The 18,200-nt window shown below is 37.3% G+C and overlaps 1 protein-coding gene and 1 long non-coding RNA gene across 2 annotated transcripts in view; one reads left to right on the top strand and one right to left on the bottom strand.

Annotated features, from left to right (window-relative positions):
* LOC124302454 (cationic amino acid transporter 2) overlaps window positions 1-6,444 on the top strand; it is a 41,520-nt gene extending 35,076 nt beyond the window's left edge. Inside the window, exon 14 of the mRNA XM_046758657.1 lies at window positions 94-6,444. Coding sequence (XP_046614613.1) covers window positions 94-434 — 341 coding nt within the window. The 3' untranslated portion in view covers window positions 435-6,444. The remainder of the gene's footprint in view (window positions 1-93) is intronic.
* LOC124302485 (uncharacterized) overlaps window positions 1-18,200 on the bottom strand; it is a 116,635-nt gene that overhangs the window by 8,527 nt on the left and 89,908 nt on the right. The gene's annotated exons all lie outside the window — the stretch shown is intronic.

Raw genomic sequence — 18,200 nt, 5'->3', positions numbered from 1 at the left:
GAACTTTTCAACTTCGTAACTTCAACCCCGCCCCGGCGTTTCGCGTCGGTATCGCAAATCCTGACTTCCTCTTCTTCTTCTCGATTCCCGCAGGTTTCGCAATGTACTTTTACTACGGTATAAAGCACAGCACCCTCGAGGAGCAGGACTGCGGTGAACACGCGGCGGAGAGCGGAGATTCCGTCGGCGGAAACATAGAGCTGAAGGTGACCGAGCAACAAAAAGCTTCGAGCTTTACGTTCAACAGCAGCCAGGGAACGGAGCGTGGATTTTACGAGGGCCAGCAGCTCGACGCTTTCGGTCAGCCGGTATTCGGCAGCACGAATTTCGGGGGGACACCGAGTCACGTTGCGAAAACGAATCCGCAAGGAAACGCGGGAGAGGCGAACGTGCTTTTCGTATCGGAGCAGGCTTTCCCGACTTGGGACGACTAGAGAGCCGGCGTCCGTCTATTTCACGTAGAATACCGTTGAGAACGAAGGAAACATGAAAAATGATACGCCGCAGTATGAAATAATAATATTACACTGCTAGAGGTATTGCGGGATTATTAATATTATTGTTCATATTATTACACAATATCCCATTGGCTGATTCTTTCGGCTAAATTGTTGGTACATACTCGCCCGACATAATCGGGATAAACCGTGAATCATATTCGCGTCGGTGCGAAAAGAAACTATGACAAGCGTTGTGAGAATCGATTTATTTTCTGCTTCTTTATTGCCGCAAAAAAGGTTCATATACACACAGCCGGCGTATTCGTTCGTATATAATTTATTTACGTTAGCGTTACAATTGTCAAGTATTTATACACACACACGGGCCGTTTGTATAGACCGATTTTAATTGCTCAAATGTACAATCTTGCGAGTATTTTTTTTTTGCAATTTTATAATATTACATCAAAGGGTTACGACGATTCTCCAAAAGATGTGTAATTTGTTGATTGTACTGTAAAAGTCTGTCGGGACAGATGATAGCGTAAATAATTGCGGCAATACATACATTAATACATACATAATATTATCACTATTGAATTCTCATCGTCATTATGAATGTTACTGTTATACTATTATCATCATTATCATTATTATTATTATTATTAATATTATTATTATTATTACCAAGGTGAACCGGAGTTAGTGTAACCGAAATTTTGTTAGCTTGTTTTTTCGATGTAAAATTCAATCGAATCGTACGTTGTACGAAATACAAATTTTACTTCGGCATACTTATTAAAAGTAAACAGTTATGTAATTTTCTAATTGCGATTGGAAAATTCTAGGTCGCACTTTCCCCGAGTCCCCTGATCCAATTACTTCGATATATAAATATGTATATTAGGATGGTTCAAGAAAATCAGTTGATTCTTTTTTCAATTTCACACCTTGAATAGCTGAAGGAATAGGAAATAAGATGCCTGTTAAAATTTAAACCCTTAATATTGATATTTAGTGCACGCCATTTTTCATTTTCCATTTGATTAACAGGCGAAAATAATTTTACTTTCATTCCGAATTTTGTAGCTCAGTAACGAAGAAATGTACATAAATATCCGATAATGATTTTTCTAAGGAATTGAATGTCCTGGAGAAAGGTCTGTTATAATTTTTCGATAACTCAAATCTTTCAAAAGTTATTCAAGATTAAAATCGAAATCACGTGAAAATTCACTTTTTTCGAGATTAACAACGGAAATACTAGACTTATCACAGAATATTGTGGTTTTTCTTTGCAAAGTATTAAAACCGCTGTAAAATCATGTTATTCGATTAATTTTCAAGGTAGGCAAATTTCTTTTCCAATTATTGCAAGTAATAATACGTATTATATGTAATTCTACTTTAAAAGTACCGTTTTTTAGCAAAAAATAAATTTCCTCGAATTAAAATATAATTTAATGACATGATTTTATAGCGTTTGTAATGCTTTGCACAGAAAAATCACAATATTCTGTGATAAGTCTAGTATTTTCGTTGTTGATCTCGAGAGAAAGTTAATTTTCACATGATTTTAACTTTAACCGAATAACTTTGAAGAGAGTTGAATTATCGAAAAATTATAACAGACCTTTTTTCTACAACATTCAGTTTTCTACAAAAGAAATGCAGCGAACATTTATGTACATTGCCTCGTTACTGAGCTACAAAATTCAGAATGAAAGTGAAATTATTTTCGCGTGTTAATGAAATGGAAAATGAAAAATGGCGTTCTGGAACCACTGAATAGTAAAATTAAGGGCTTAATTTTTAACAGGCATCTTAAATCTTTCCTTTTCCTACAACTTTTAATGCTGTGACGTTGAAAAAAAAAATTTGTCGACTTTTTTGAACCACCCTCATATATATATATACATGGGGCCTTCCATGAGATCTCGATCAAGATTCTGCGTTGAAGACTCAGATCTCTCTGAATAGATATTTTTCGGCCCATATCAAAATGAGCTTTTATTTTCTTTCTTATGTCAAAAATGCAATCCAATAATAATAATTTTTGTTTCTTTCATTTTTCTTATTCATCTTTTGAAGTTATGAAATCTCCATCTTCTAATAGGTTTACAAAAATGTTGTTATAATTTATGAGATTTTTCTGAATTTTATCAAATTCCAGAAAGCAAGTGTTTTATTTTAAAGTTTTCAAATCGTACTTCAGATACGCTGGGTCGAAACATTGTGAAAAAAATTGCGATTACGTTTTTCGTCGTACAGTTTCCCATAAAAAATTATAAAGCTAATCTGATATATCGACGTAGAATCTCGATCGAGATGTCATGGAATGCGTCATATATATGAATATGATATTGACATACTGTTATTATGAAATACAATTGTGATTACGATCGATGATATTATCATCGTGTACAACTGTTGGTGATGAAAAGAGAGACGAAAAAGAAAAGCAAAACAGCTATAAGCGCGCGAGTTTAGAACTAACGAATTCATTGCTTATATACATATATATATATACATATATCATGAAACATATTACATAGAAAGCAAGGAAAAGGAAAAAATTGCCTGGACGCGTGATGTGACAAACAATGAAAACAAAAAAAAAAAAAAAACAACAAGGATAGAATTAAATTCAGTAGACGGATTAAACGAGAATATAAAAAAAAGAAAATAATGTGAAAGCACGCGCTGTTGATATAGGTCATGTTATTATAATTATTAACTTGTAGTACACGAAGAAAAAAAGAAATGATGAAACGCCCACTATTTTGTATTGTAGGACATGAGAGAGAAAAAAAAAAAAAAAAAAAAAAACTTCAAGTTTTCCGTTATACCTGTAATACGCAAGATCATCTTATTATACCTAACTCATAATTACGCATGTAATTTCATTAAGTTCACTGTCTAGTTTCAAACAGTCAAGATTGTAAGTATATACGATATGCATTATACCTATAATTATAGGAGAGCCACTTAATATCGCCTAAATCTAGTCTTTCCCTAATCTTACAACATTGTTATACAATCCTAAAGCTTAAACCTTTATGTAACATCGTCTATACGTCTCACCTCGAAACAAACTTATACCTATATATATATACTTACCTATACAACATACATACCTACCTACACAATAAACAATATAATGAGGTTGAAATGCTGTAAAAATGATTTATTAAACCAAAATTTCGGTAGATACGTCAGTTACACAATTTACGGCTGTACGCATTTCTTGAAAAATTTCTTCTACTCAATTTGCTATTATATATATATATATATATATATATGATATGTATGTTAGCCGGAAGAAACTTGTTGAAACCTTTTCCGACTAACTTTGTGAAACGTGTTGACGAAGATGAAATTAAACGATAATAATAAATCGAAAAGAAAAATACGGTTATATACTCTTCCATTACATCCACGTTTATATAAAATGTACGTTTAATTATTGAAGAAAGAGAAAAGCTACGTTTTCATCAATATTACACCCACACCCTGCAATGTGTAAAAAATTTAAAGAAAAAATTACGGTATCCGATTCGTTCGAATCATCTTCGGATTATTTAGATTTCTCCCCCACCAAATATACACGAAAATTATTAACCTTTCCCTCTATCCGTATACATACCTATACATATACACAGTTAATTAATGCATTTCGATCTTCTTTCTTTTTTTCCGCTTTGCGGTTGAAAGACAGGTATCGGCGCTCGAAAAACAAATATATCCTCGCATGCCACCCTTGTCAAACCTGCAACACCTCGAACACCGCGGAGGATCGATTACACGACACTTCGTTCATTACACCCGATCGCGTAAGTATAATCGTAAAATGAAACGATCGTGAACGTAAAGCGAGAAAGTACGCAAACAGATGGCTTGTAAATGTGACGACTCGCTGAAATTGAACAACAGCCGTCGCACACCTAATTAGAAAATTCGCAGCGAATTAGTGTGTTTAATTAATTCGAAGTAATTACGCTTCTTCGATCCTATATCATACCTGGTACTAAACAATGCAATATATACATAATATGAAAAGCATACATAACAGCGTAGATTACGTAAGATGTAGCTTAGATGTTACGTATATTATGGAGCGAAAGCGGCGGATTGAATGAGAAATTATGGGCTCAAAGAGACGACCGTTGGAATTTTTTTTAATCGGATTAATAATTTTAATAATATTAGGTTTAAGCTGTTGTTTAGTAGACGGTAGATTCGCTATGCGTATACTTACATATGTATATTATTGTGCATATAAGCGTTATCAGGGTGATATTAATATACAACTGCAATTTAATTAAAGCAAAAACTTGTTATATTATATAATGCATAATATATTATATTATACACCTAGACGTTCGATGTGTAATTAGCGGTTTACATAGTTCGACAACATATCACGCAAAAGTGCTTTTGGTCCTTCTGACTCTTGTCACTATTATTATTATAAAATACATATATTACCAACGATTACTATTACATTATATATATATTTAATCGTTATACATATCATTAAAAGTTTATATAAGATTCGAAACGCGATTATTGACCCTCGTACCAAATAACATTCGGCTAGACTCGGAAATCTGCAAATTTATAAATAGTCGGAATACTAGTTGGCTCTCGAAAAGTAGTTTGAATACCAGTGCAAGGCTTAGACGCTTTTTTTTATGATTCACAAGCACTGAGTTTATGACTTGCTCGCATTTATTTTTCCTCGGTTTCTCCGTTCGTGTACCGAATATCCCGTATGAATACACGCTTCTTTTCCATGTAAGATAGAAAACCAGAGAGTGAGAGGCTAAGCAAATCAAAGGTTGTCTAAAATTGTACGTTAAACACCCTGTGTACGCATATATACATTAATTACCTGATAAATTATTGTAAATGTATATTACACTGTTGAATATTTTGACTGCGCAACTTTACAATTTACGACGATTCAAGAGTAGAAGAACTAAAAAAAAAAAAAAAAAAAAAAAACAAAAACAAAAAAAAAAGAAGCAAATAAATTACGACGATTTGTTATAATTAAAATCTCGTCAATACTTATAGAAATATAGTGTTAAGATTGTCGGAGCTGCTGTTTTAATAACGTGTGAAATGACGAGGAGCGCAAGGAATCCAGTCTTAATTGTTGAGTAAAAAAAAAAAAAAAGAATCTAGTTGAAATAATGATAAAAAAGAAACCAACCGAAAGATTTTTGAAAAGTAATATTACATCAAAGCTTATATGAGCTAATACGTGCGTAAATATAATATAATATATTTGTATTTAATTTTATTATACATAAATATTGTATGTATAAGTATAATATATACATATGTATAGTTCTTTCGCTGTATATCGTGCATAATTATTTCAATCTTCGAAGTTTTTTTTTTAATATAGATTACATAGTTCAAGTTTAGCGTAGCTTTAATTTATTAAAAAATTTCATTCCGTGTGTAAGTGTCTAGTGCGAATAGCGTCAATGTTCTTAGTTTCTTGATAACCGCGGTGAGAAAAAAAAGAGAAAAAAATGTAAAAAAAAAAAAAATGAACCATACCTATGCACGTAATAAAAATGAGGACGACTTCCGTGCAATATATATATTATATATATATGTACACATACATAATATCGATTACAGTATGTTGCATAATGTGTGTTATGGGCGTGCTACAGAATTTTACAATCACGTCGCGTCAGAAGAACGTTACGACAAGAATATTCTGGTGAAATGATGCGATATTAGATTCCTTAGATAGAAACCTGAAAACGATGTAATAAATTCATTTTTAATCTATTGCTATTATCAAGTAAGAACATACATTATTAGCACATACATATATACCTATACGTATATTACATTTTATCAAGAACAGTGCCTGTACCCCAGACGCTAGAAAGAATTGTGAAGAAAAAAAAAAAGTGAAAAAAAAAAACATGATAAATATTAGATTCCTTCGAAACTTCAAAGATGTAGTGGAAAATTACAAGGTATATACATATAACGATCTATTTTTCTGAAAGTATGAAACTTAATTTCTCCGCCCTTATAACAAGCATTAAAAAAAATATACATATATTTAACGTAACGATATTCATCATTTTATTATACCCTTGAAGTTCGAGTAATACATGCAAAATTCACAGCACACTGTACTTTCTTACATTGACAATTTTTTCCCTCTTTCATTTCTCATCTTTGTATAAAACGGAAGAATTTATATTACAGATAAAAAAAAGAAAAAAGAATTATATTTGTATCTGCGTTGATTCTTTGAATTTATCGCGAAAGTGAGAAAAAATTAATTAATCGATACAAAAAAAAAAAAGAAAATAATAATTCAACTTCATCTAAGATTACGTCGTTATTTCTTCTCACGCATAGGCGAGAACAATCTACGATGTGAAATTATTATTTACACATAGTAATAACAACAATGATAATGAATAAAAAAAAAACGCTCTTTGCTTTTTAGTTAGAATTTCAAATTCTTAGATAGGAGGAAAAGGCCTGTCATAATATACTAACCTATGTATATATGCAGGGTGTCCGATAAAATTACAAGCAAACGGGAATTTTTTTTTTCCGTTTTCTTTTCTACGTCTTCTCGCGTTTATTGTCTCTTCATTTCTTTTTACGGATCGAATATTTAATTATCCGCACTGACCAACGTCATGATTTTTTTTACAGATCGAATTGACCAATTTTTCGAATAAAATTTAACATGATATTCGAAGGGGATGCCGTGCATGTATGTATATGTTATTTGTATTTTGAATTAACTGTAACTTTAATTGGCGATGAAAAGTTATGCCAGAGTTATGGTTAATTCAAAGGCGCATCGACATAAAAATCATCTTCCAATTGAAATGCAAGGTAAAGATTGAATCGAAGAGAAAAAGAAAGAAAAAAGAAAGAAAAACGACTAACAAAAACTAAAAACTTACGAATCGTTCGAGATGAGTGGATTTTAAGCTAGACACAAAATTATAAAATTTGTATAACGATCTGTGGGAAAAAATTAGAAAAACGGAAAGGAGAAAAAACAAAAAAAAAAAATTAACAATAAGAAAATTTTCTCTCTAACTGGTTGTTGTATAGACACGTACTAAACCTTGTATATTATAATTTATTACTAAAGCGAGGTATTGCAACATTTTAATGTTATTACGAATAGATTTAAATTCAAATTTAAAATATAAATTTATTATCAATATTATACTTCCTGAATCTAAACTCGCTCGACGTACGCGAGGTCAACGTTGACGTAACGTAACGTAACGAAACGTAACTTGTATCCTGTACCTATAATATATTGGATTTAAGAAAAGGAGGAAAATTTCATTCGCACGCGACTAATAATCACGTATTATAACGATATATAATATAATACGCATATATATTGTAATTTGGCCAGGAAGCTTGGATCGATGTCGATCGATTAATCAACGCCGTACGAATTATAACAACGATCGGTATGGTATTTATATCCTTCAGCTACCTTCATTATAACTGATAAACATGCCGCGAGCATCATACCGTGTATGCACAGAAATGAATATAGTAATTTGGGGAGTATTGTGGCTGAAAGGTATAATAAGATAAATTTATGAGATATAAATGTATAAGCGAATGATGTGGTAGGCAAGAAAAAGAAAATGGATAAAAATTACGTTCGAAATGTTACGGAAGGTGAATAAAAAGGGGATAGAATTTTCCATGTAAAATATATATACGATATATATGTATATATATATACCCTGTGTAACTAACTAATTACGTTATTTAATATCAATAAGGGTATAGAAAATAAAAGTGATTATTGAAAAATATTTTCAAGTGATAAAGTTAATCTCCATCCACCCGAATCCCGGCCATCGTGATTATTTCGTATATAAAGTGGAGAGTTGGTAAACATCGTTGAGTAAAATATTGTTGTTCGCCACAGTTGTTTATATATTTAGAGTAATGTATCGTACGATAGACGAAACGAGATTGAAATGCTTGACATGAACAAGTTGCAAATGATTTCTCAAGAGAGAACGAAGTATCCGGACGACAAATTTGGCCATTTGCAGAAGCCGTTTTTCGAGAAAACTATCGCGACATGTTTTCAACCAGTTCGAATTCCATTCACGACGAAAGCTTCGCGAGCTAAAATTAGCCGTAATTTGCTCTCGCTGATTACCGTAATTTCACAGAAGGTGACAAAGCTTAGACTTCGCTGAAGTAAAGTGGGGTTCCCTCGTTCGCCAAATTTCGCATTCGCATTGGTCAATCGTCGAAAATTTCAAAGGACGCGAAATGACGATGACAAAATACAAGGCTTTTAAGACCGTTGTGGAAAGGACAATATTTGCAGACATGGGTGGGAAAGGTGGGTTTGAATTTTAATTTCCTTCCCGTCATTTACAGTTTCGAAGTGCAAGCTCGATTATTAAATTTTTTTTTCTAAACTGCGTTCATTTTGCCGTAGAGTGACTCTTGGGAAAGTTGCTTGTTTATCATTTCAATTTTACTTCTCGTATGCGAAACACATTTGCGCAATGCGTGAGTTGTATGTTTCCAAGCGCACCTTTCTGCCCAGTTAGTATATACAATTTTTCGTATCATTATATGACGCTTGGAGACTTGGAACGAACAGCTTCAACGCACAACTCCGCGACGATATTAAATTGAACGAAAGTAAACAGGAGCGCTGTGAAAACGAGCCGGTGAAAAGTGGCTAAGCGAGTTTCCGTCAGGAATTTCGTCTCATCGACACATTATTAACACCCTAGGTGAAATTTGGTATTTACTTACTTTGATGTTCTTTGCATCGTTCTTAATTAGCAAAGTTATTCACCAGGGGTAATTATCGGGGATTCCCGGGATCAGAAAGATTTTCATTCCAAGTAAACGGAGTTGAAAGTTGGCAGCATAAAAAATGCCTATGAATTCTCGAAGAATAAAATTATACCGTAAAGTAGAAAAGCGGATGTTAACATTTGCAAGTCATTAGCCGCCTCCTACACGTGGCATATTAAATTCCATGTGCGAAAAACTTTTGTGCTAAAAATAAGGAGTGTAAGAAAAGGCAGAAAATTAGCACAGATCAAAATCAAGGTGCTCTCAAACTCTCGACAAGAGAACTTGTCTGTAAACACGTTTACAAGGGTTAAGCTCCGAGAGGTGTGAAAAGTAATTGCTTTCCTCGCTTTATATTAACTACGCATTTTAAGCGGCCTTTTTAATTTCCCGGCACTTGACGAGTACTCGAGTATATATAATACATGTGTGGGTGAAAAGTGTGTGTGCCTAACAATTACACCGGTTAATAGTAGCCGCTGAACAAGAGAGGCTCGCCAAAAAAACCTCGACTAGAAAGGATGAAAGGTGAAAGGTTTTAAATGGTGAGGAAAGTCGTTAGTTAGTTCGATAATTGTTTCCCCGGTTGCTGGATGTTGTCGGATCGAATTTCCCATCAATTACCACACCTCGTGTGTAATTGTTCCCGGGATTTGATCCGCGCCCTTGAATTACACGAAATCTGAGATTCTTTTTCCCGAGGGTGAAAAAAGTTGGAAAAGAAACGCAGGGAGTGAATTAGCGGGTTTTTCGGGCGGCTTGCGCGCAGCTGGCACTTGTCCCGAAGTGAGTAAACACGGGTAAACAGTGCCGAAATTGGCGAATGACAAATTGAATCTAGCTCGACCCGTCCGGAGGTTTCGCGTCAATCTTCGTCGGGACGTTCAAGCCGGCATTTCCAGTTTGACGAATTTCGGGGACACTACTCGACAATTTCAACAGTTTGAATAAACACGAGACTCCCATGTGTATTTACACTTGGCATTTGACTCCGAACCCTGGGTTCTAATTCGGCGGTTTTCAAATTAGCTCTACGCGTCGAACGGATGCGCGAAATGCCCGAGGAGCTTTGATTCAATCTGCAAGGGAAGAAAAAACAAAACGTAAAAAAAAAAAAAAAAAGAAAAAAAGAAACCGAGATAAATAGGAACACCGAAACGCAATTCCCCGCTCCCGAATTTCGCGAAATGAAATTTCGCGCTCATCCGTATGAGGTGAGAAGAGAACAGAGGAGGCGGCGAAGAATCGGCAGCCTATTTCGTATTCTTCGAGTGTTTTTACCTCGTGCACGCCCGGACGAACATTCGCAATACGATGTATTATACCTGAAGTATGAAAAGCTCGCTAACTTCACCACGGACGGAGAAAGGTGATGATTTGACAGCGCCGTTTTTCTCTTTTCATTCGCTTCAATAAGGCTTAATGATAATCAAAAAATAAGAAGCTTCTACCGCTGCGCAGCAATGAACACCCAAGAATTTCGTGTACCTTGGTGGAAGAGATTTCACGTACATGTAACAAGTTTTAGAAAAACCGTTCAAAGAATATCCTCCGGTGTTTCTTATGCCAACGATGCCGAACGCGAATGGAACAGCAACGAACCTGAGAAAAACTTTGACCGTGCACTGAGAAAAATTTTATTTGTTACAGTAACTAGAAAAATTCAGTAGAACCGGTATCGTTAAAAAAAACTCTTCGAATATTGCTGGAATTGCGAAAAACGAGGTACGCCCAACCATTTTGCGCTATCGTCGGTAGCTTTTTTGGTAATTGCAACGCAGAATCAGTTTGTGAGGTTTACTCCACTTTTTTATTTAAACAAGGCTTCAACGTCAATTTATTCTTGCACGAGCATTAAATTTTCGCAACAGTTGGAAGAAAATATAGCAACAGTGATCGTAACGATAAAGAATAGTAACGGATACCAGACTTTCCGGTAACAGCTAGAAAACTAATTTTCATTTTCTACCTGGAACTATATTTTTCGATTGCGGTAAAAAATGAAAACAGTTAAGGACCGAGCGGTAACCGAAACTTGAAATTTCTCTCAGTATGGAAAGATTCGAGACGGTTAAACTGTGGTATTTTTTATCCGTTTCTAATTTCTTAGCCTACAGTAGATACGGTATTTCATCGCGTTCATCGTCACTGTTACGATTATTAACACTCTTGAAGATTGCTTACAGTTTTTTCTCTTTTCGAACTGTCGATTTGTACAATGGTTACCAAATGCAAGCGTCCAAGGAGAACATCTCAGGCTATTTTTCCTTGGCACAAAACCCTGATGTTTTCCTTCCTGGTTACCTCGTTCCTTCCTTCGTTCTCCTCTCTTTCCTCTTTCAGCAGCCACAGCACTGCGCCGTCAATTTCGCGACTATTCTGCAGGTCTGCGAGTCATGATACAGGTTATAACATGAATCCTGCCGTGTGCGGGACCCGGATGTGCGTAGGTCGAAACTTATTATACCGCGAGGCGGAAAACAGCCGAAGGGGATCGCAATTCAAGCTCCCTGTGTGCAATATGAGTGGAGAGCAGGTGGTCGGAACATGCGAGTACCCACATGTCGGATTAAATGCTTCGTTTGTCAGGGACCGTCGCTGACAGCTGGAATATGAAATTTCGGTAAATTTTTTAGGACCTCCGAAGGTCCCTGTCGTCGTCATCTACACTCAGAGAAATTTCAAGTTCCGGTTACCGGTCAGTCCTTAACTGTTTTCATTTTTTACCACAATCGAAAAATATTTTTCTAGGTAGAAAATGAAAATTAGTTTTCTAGCTGTTACCGGAAAGTTTAGTATCCGTTCTTTTCTTACAACTTTTGCGAAAATTTAACGCTTGCGCAACGATAAATTGACTTTAAAGCCTTGTTTAACTAAAAAAGTAGAGTAAACCTCAGAAACTGAATTTGCGTTGCAGTAACCAAAAAAGGATCGACGATAGCGCAAAATGGTTCATAATTCCAACGATATTCAAACAGATTTTTTCACGATACCCGTTTTACTGATTTTTTCTCAGCGTACTCTGATATCTCATGCGAAGTGAAAGTTTGGCCGATTAATATTCGCTACCTAATATCATACGGAAGAATAGATCGGTCGTTAATCTCCGTGTCATATTACGCTCGAGCTAATTGGGCCTCGGGAGAAAATAACTTTTCTGTAAAGAGTTTGATTTTTTCCGCACGATTAAAGCCGCTAAACACGAATTTTGAGCCTGGGTTGTCGATGTAGAATTTTGATTTCTTCTACGTAACTGATGAATGAAAAAACTGTTTTATTCAATAAAGTTTGTTTTCGTAGAAACCAGAAGGATATTTTGGATTTTAAGAAAAATTGCCTAGTTTCTCAAACATCAATTGCAAATAACAACCAAGCAAACTTCAGTTTTGCATTTAAATCACTTTTATTCGAAAGCAATAATTAATAATAAACTAAAAATGTAAAAGAATTGATAAACAAAGTTTAAAAATGAATATTTCTCGTACTTCTTCTATTTTCGTATGGACTTTCTCGTATCAAACCCCAAACGTAATCTCCCATCACGCTCTCATTATTAATAATGCATCTGATAATGTCAATAACGATAAAGTCCATCGCATCTTGGTGAAAACATTTTCATTTTTCTTCCGAATAGGCACTCATATTATCTATCAACCAAAAACTTCGAGACTTATACATCAACGTAAAAACGACAAAAACGTAGTTTATAAGTAATAAATAAAGGTTTTGGTTATTATTCGATGTACAAGATCGAAATTTACTTATCTCGATAGAAATTTATAAGAAGAATTTTTTTTTTGTTCACCCGTGGAATGAATGATTCGGTTGTATAAATATTAATCGCGTGCACGTAGAGTTCAAATCCAGGAATCCACTTCCACTTTCGAGATTTCTTCTCACATAGTCCCGTTTGCGAGTCGCGATTTGGTTCGAAGTTTGAATTGGTGAACGGGCGGCTGTTTGAAGTTGAATACTGCATCTTCATCGAGGCGAAGTGGAACAGTGGAAAAGGGAAGGAGAGATCTCAAGGTATTCGAATTCGAATTCTCCGCAGAAGATTGCTTCGAGCGTGCAAACACTGAGAGACAATATTCCGTCAATAAGGTCAAACTGAGCGAGGTCAATCTCTCGAGGAATTTCGAAATCTCCGCGTATTGAGGAGACAATATTTGTCGCCGAGAAAGCAGATCGCGGTTATTCATCTTGGCGCACACGCGTGTCTCTCAATCTTGTCCCTACTTATTGGCAGCCTGTCGCTATAGATTCCTATCACTTGTTGATTTAGGTCAGTCGCGAAGATCGCTGGACGAGAAGGTGAATTTTTTTTTGTCGATATTCTCCGTTAGAAATTCGTCTAGGAGTCGTCCGAAGACGGGAACGAGGAATAAATGATTTAGGGGCGATCGATGCCAGCAATGGCCAGGGTCGAGTAACGAGTGACGTAAGAACCAGCCAAAATACAGGGCCACTATTTATTTACGGGAACCCTGACCCCGTTACAGGAGCGAGACGAATTTGGCCGAAAGTTTCTGCCAACTTAGGGGGTGGAAAAACGAATATCGCCATCCGGCTACGTTATACATTATTTTACGACAAGTTTTTCCCTCCGTGGTTTCCTCGAGGGCTAAAAACGATCAAGCTCGGAAACTATAGTCCAAGAACAATAATAAAGGACCTTCGGAACTGCCCTTTCCAGTATCTCCATCCCGCTGGCGTTTGACGAAAATTGACGTGTCATACTTTCATCCCCCTCTGAGGTAATCAAGCCAAGGATTCGTCGTATTAGCGATGCTCCTAACGCGGCAAGGCAATCATTGAGCAAACTCTGGCAGTAATTATGTCAATCCCTGCATTATCCAGTAGCTGTCGAACAGCCTCTCAAGCACAGACAGCCTCGCCTATACCCGCGAGTTAATGTATCCTGTTTTAGTGACTCGGGTTTAGGCAGGCCCCAAGGACATGTGGGTAACGACAGCAGCAAGGATTGTTATTGCGTCTTTGATCACGATCAAAGAGGAGCTTCTAAGATGGACCCTCTTCCTTCGCCGTTTACACGGCGTCTGCTAGGTCTGTAGCTTCGGTGGCACAGAGTCGGAATTTGGTTCTCAGGTTGCATCACCTACTTCCTGAGAATGCCCGAAGTACCGATGTCTTCGGAAGACGTGCCACTTCCATTTGAATGAGGCGCTTTTTTCACCATTCATTCTTCGCTGGTCGTGAGTTGGTTCGAAAATAATGACATTGCGTTTTTAATCTACCGATAAGTTTTTGTTTTTCGCAGATTTCGAAACTCAGGCTAAAGTGGCACGGTTTCTAAGAGGAACAGTGCTTTGCAAAGTCAAATTGTACCAGCTAAGTTCTACCTTCAACTTTACGACAAACGGTAGCTGGTTTTCCCGAAGAATGGACCTACGAGTTAACGATTATGTCCTTGTCGTGAATTGATTGTGAGTAAAGTGCGTCTTTTCATGTATATAAAGCAGCAAACGCGAAGAACGAAATTTCCGAAACAGTCGGTATTTGTGGTGTACTCGAGGAGAAAATCGATGTTTGCCTCGTGTAATAATCCGTTTCCACGACATATCGATACCCTTATAATTGGCTTTAGGTTTTTTAACCGCGAAAACGGATGCATGACAGGGAAAAAATTCAAAGCGAGTCGTCAAAGCGTAAAACGGAACTCTTTATCCGTGAAATATACGAGGAATCGTGGCGTACGAAGCAAGCTTTTCAACTTGTCGAGGAGTGAAATGACAGTTTAACAGACGTCATTCCTACCCGTGACAATAACGTTTCACCCGGTTGGCGTGAAATCTGCCAACTTTCTCACTTTTTATGCCCACCTCGACAACCGAGAGACGGCGTAATAACGATCCTTGGATACATTCACTCAGGATTTACGTTACATTTATACCAGGTCGATACCAAATATTCAGCCTAATCGAGACCGCGGAGGAATGGATTTACTCAAGAGTCAGGGTGGAGTCTAACCTTCTTGTGGCTTTGATTGAATTATGGTCTGATTGCGGTTAGACGCCAGGTAATATAAGGCTGTACGGAACATACGGGCATGACGAAAATCTGGAGGAACAAAAACGCGAGAGAATATTCAAGAGTTCGAGAAGTGCAACTCGAGCTACTGATCGAATTAAATTTGATAAAATTACGTAAGAAAGAGACGAAAAAATAAATCGTACATAAAAATGATCGAATATCATAGTATTGAAATCCCGAAACTAACTTTTTGTCAGACGATTTGATTTGAACAGAATTCATTTATGAATAAATCGATTATTCATTGGAATCAGACAAGCGATCTGGATTTGGCAGCTCAAATGTATGAGTATAATAGCGTCATGTTAATGCAATGAGACGATTAAGACTCGGTGTTTAAAATTAGTTATCATCTATAACGGGGGTTTGTTCCTAGCAATATGTAACTAATTTGGCTTTAGGGAAATATTTCTAAACTTTTGGTTCGTCACACTTTGCTCTCTTACACTTCTCTTGAATGAAAATTGTGAATGTTTTTGGCGGTTGTTATCGTGTGGAAAAAGAATTTTGATAAATGGTCAAAGACATCAGAGAGCGCGAAGTTGCGGAAGGTTTGCAAAAAGGATGGTCAATAACCTTTGGTTGAAATTAGTTGTCGTTGTTTGGGAGGAAATTTTGAGCAAAGGGGCGTGTGCAAGTGAATCCATATAGGACGCGCAAAGTACATCGAACAGGTACCTTTGGGTCAGAATTCGTGATTGTTTGCTTACCCGGCGAGTAAAGGAGGGGGATGGAAACCGTGGGGGATGTAAATTGAAGTACATGGAAAGGGAGTTACTCAGCCGGGCAAACGCGAATGTCACGTGAAACATTGAAGCCGGTCTTCCTAGGATTGCGTAGCTTTCGCCCCCCACCCTTGGGAGAGACGAACGGATGGGGTGACATTTGGAACAGCCCCAGGGAGACATTTGCTTCTACCTTATACAGCCAACTTGTGCGGTACAAGACTTGCCGGGCTGACCGAGCGAAGTTATAACCGACTCGTGGGGATTTTTTGTTGGACTTAGCGTCGCGGGAATCGACGCTGAAAATCCAAATATACAGACGCCGAGTGAGACGGGAAGTTGATTCGAATCGATTATCGTCAACCGGGTCCGTAAAAGATTTACAGGGAACAAATTTTCGGGAAATTGAGAAAAAGCTAATGCGCGGTTAGGATAGAAGTTAGGCGAGTTTGTACCCTCGGTGATCCCCCTCCCTCTTTTCACATCTCTTCTTCTTTTGTCTATTTCACGCTCATTCACGGATACTGTGAGAAAGAATAGCGCGAAATGATCTCTGGATCCAATCAGCGTTGCAGGGATGAAGTTGACCTACGAAATTGGCTCCGGGCGAATTGTTCGCGGTTATTATACACTCCCCTGATATCAGTAGACTCCGTGCAATCAAGTTCCCTTTCTTTCACCCCGCCCCCGCTCTACCTCGGTTAGCGTTAATTACCATTCTGCATGAAATTGATTTAGCGCGGAAGACATTCGTTAAAGTGAAACTCCAATCTACCGTCTCACCGGTACCCGAAAGCACAGCTTGCGATGTTCCACCCAGTCGTCCGGATACATGTAAGGTTCGTTCGCACGTCTGCACGCCTCTCTCTCTCTCTCTCTCTCTCTCTCTCTCTCTCTCTCTCTCTCTCTCTCTCTCTGTATAACCGCGTACCTACCCACTCTCCATGGGCCAGAGTTGACAGAAGCGACGACGTTCTCATAATGAAATTCTACTGTAACAGCTGCAGGCGCTTCGCCGAGATCTTTCCGCCGGTTGCATTATAAACGCATTTCACCGCCTCGTTTCTTCTTTGCACTGCGTACTTTCCTTTGCAGAATCGTGCCAATTACCTGTGTTTTTTTTTTTTTTTTTTATAAGCGGGAGTTTTTTTATTCACACTTCCAGCCAAGCGCCACATAATTATCCTCTATACAAGGTCTTCGTAAAAATTTCAACAGTCGTAACTTACGCTCCTTTTCAACATCAAAATCCAAGACCATGCATCACGGACATTTTTATCCAGATATCCGGTAAGTAAAATTTTCACTTATAGACGCATTAATTAGTAGAGAAAGGGATCAGTGAAATTTCAAGATATTTTCAAGACTGCGCTTTGGATTGGATTATTTTCAATTTTCTTAGCACATCTTATTGCTCGGAGAGAAACTGCGACGAGAATAGGACGAAACTTGAAAATAGAACCTAAGCGAAACGGGTTTGCGGTTTTTAGAAACTCGAGGATTGAAAAACGGCTGCAGTACGTTGACGGGGTAAGAATGCGAAAGTAACTGAGAAGGTAGAAGAAATGGGAAAACCATTAACACGGCATCCTTTGTGTCGGTCGCGTCTGGCGACGGTAAGATCCTTTTGACGAAGGGTAACGCGTGCTTCTATTTTCCGGCTAACCCTCCGACTCTGTGGACCAGTCGAGCTTTTCAACGCTAGGTCAAAGATTACGCCCCCGAAGTTCGTCCGGTAAGCCCTGAAGGCGTTCTGATTAATTTACCTCGGATGCAAAGCACGTCGGACGCATAAATTGTTTACGAAGCATTCCCGGTCGCTGACGATATTTGCAAAGGATTGAATCGTTTTCACTATACACACACACAGAGGCTTACACCGAGAAGGCTTACACACGGATTTTGAAACCATGTTGGGAATAATATTTGCCGAACGCAAGACGCTCTCTTCATATTTCTCCTATTTCCATCTGCATTTACGCGGAAAGTACTCGAGGTGCATTTATGAACCGATCCTCTTCATTCTGCGATGTCTTGTAGTACCAACCAAAAAAAAACGCTCTGACTTACGTCGTTGTCGAGAAATCGTAAAAAAAACCGATCTCTGCTGGTAATT

The sequence above is a fragment of the Neodiprion virginianus genome, chromosome 4, assembly GCF_021901495.1.
Source record: "Neodiprion virginianus isolate iyNeoVirg1 chromosome 4, iyNeoVirg1.1, whole genome shotgun sequence".
Taxonomy (NCBI): domain Eukaryota; kingdom Metazoa; phylum Arthropoda; class Insecta; order Hymenoptera; family Diprionidae; genus Neodiprion; species Neodiprion virginianus.
The sequence above is the reverse complement of the archived record's forward strand: the minus strand, read 5'-3'. Positions and strand labels throughout refer to the sequence as shown.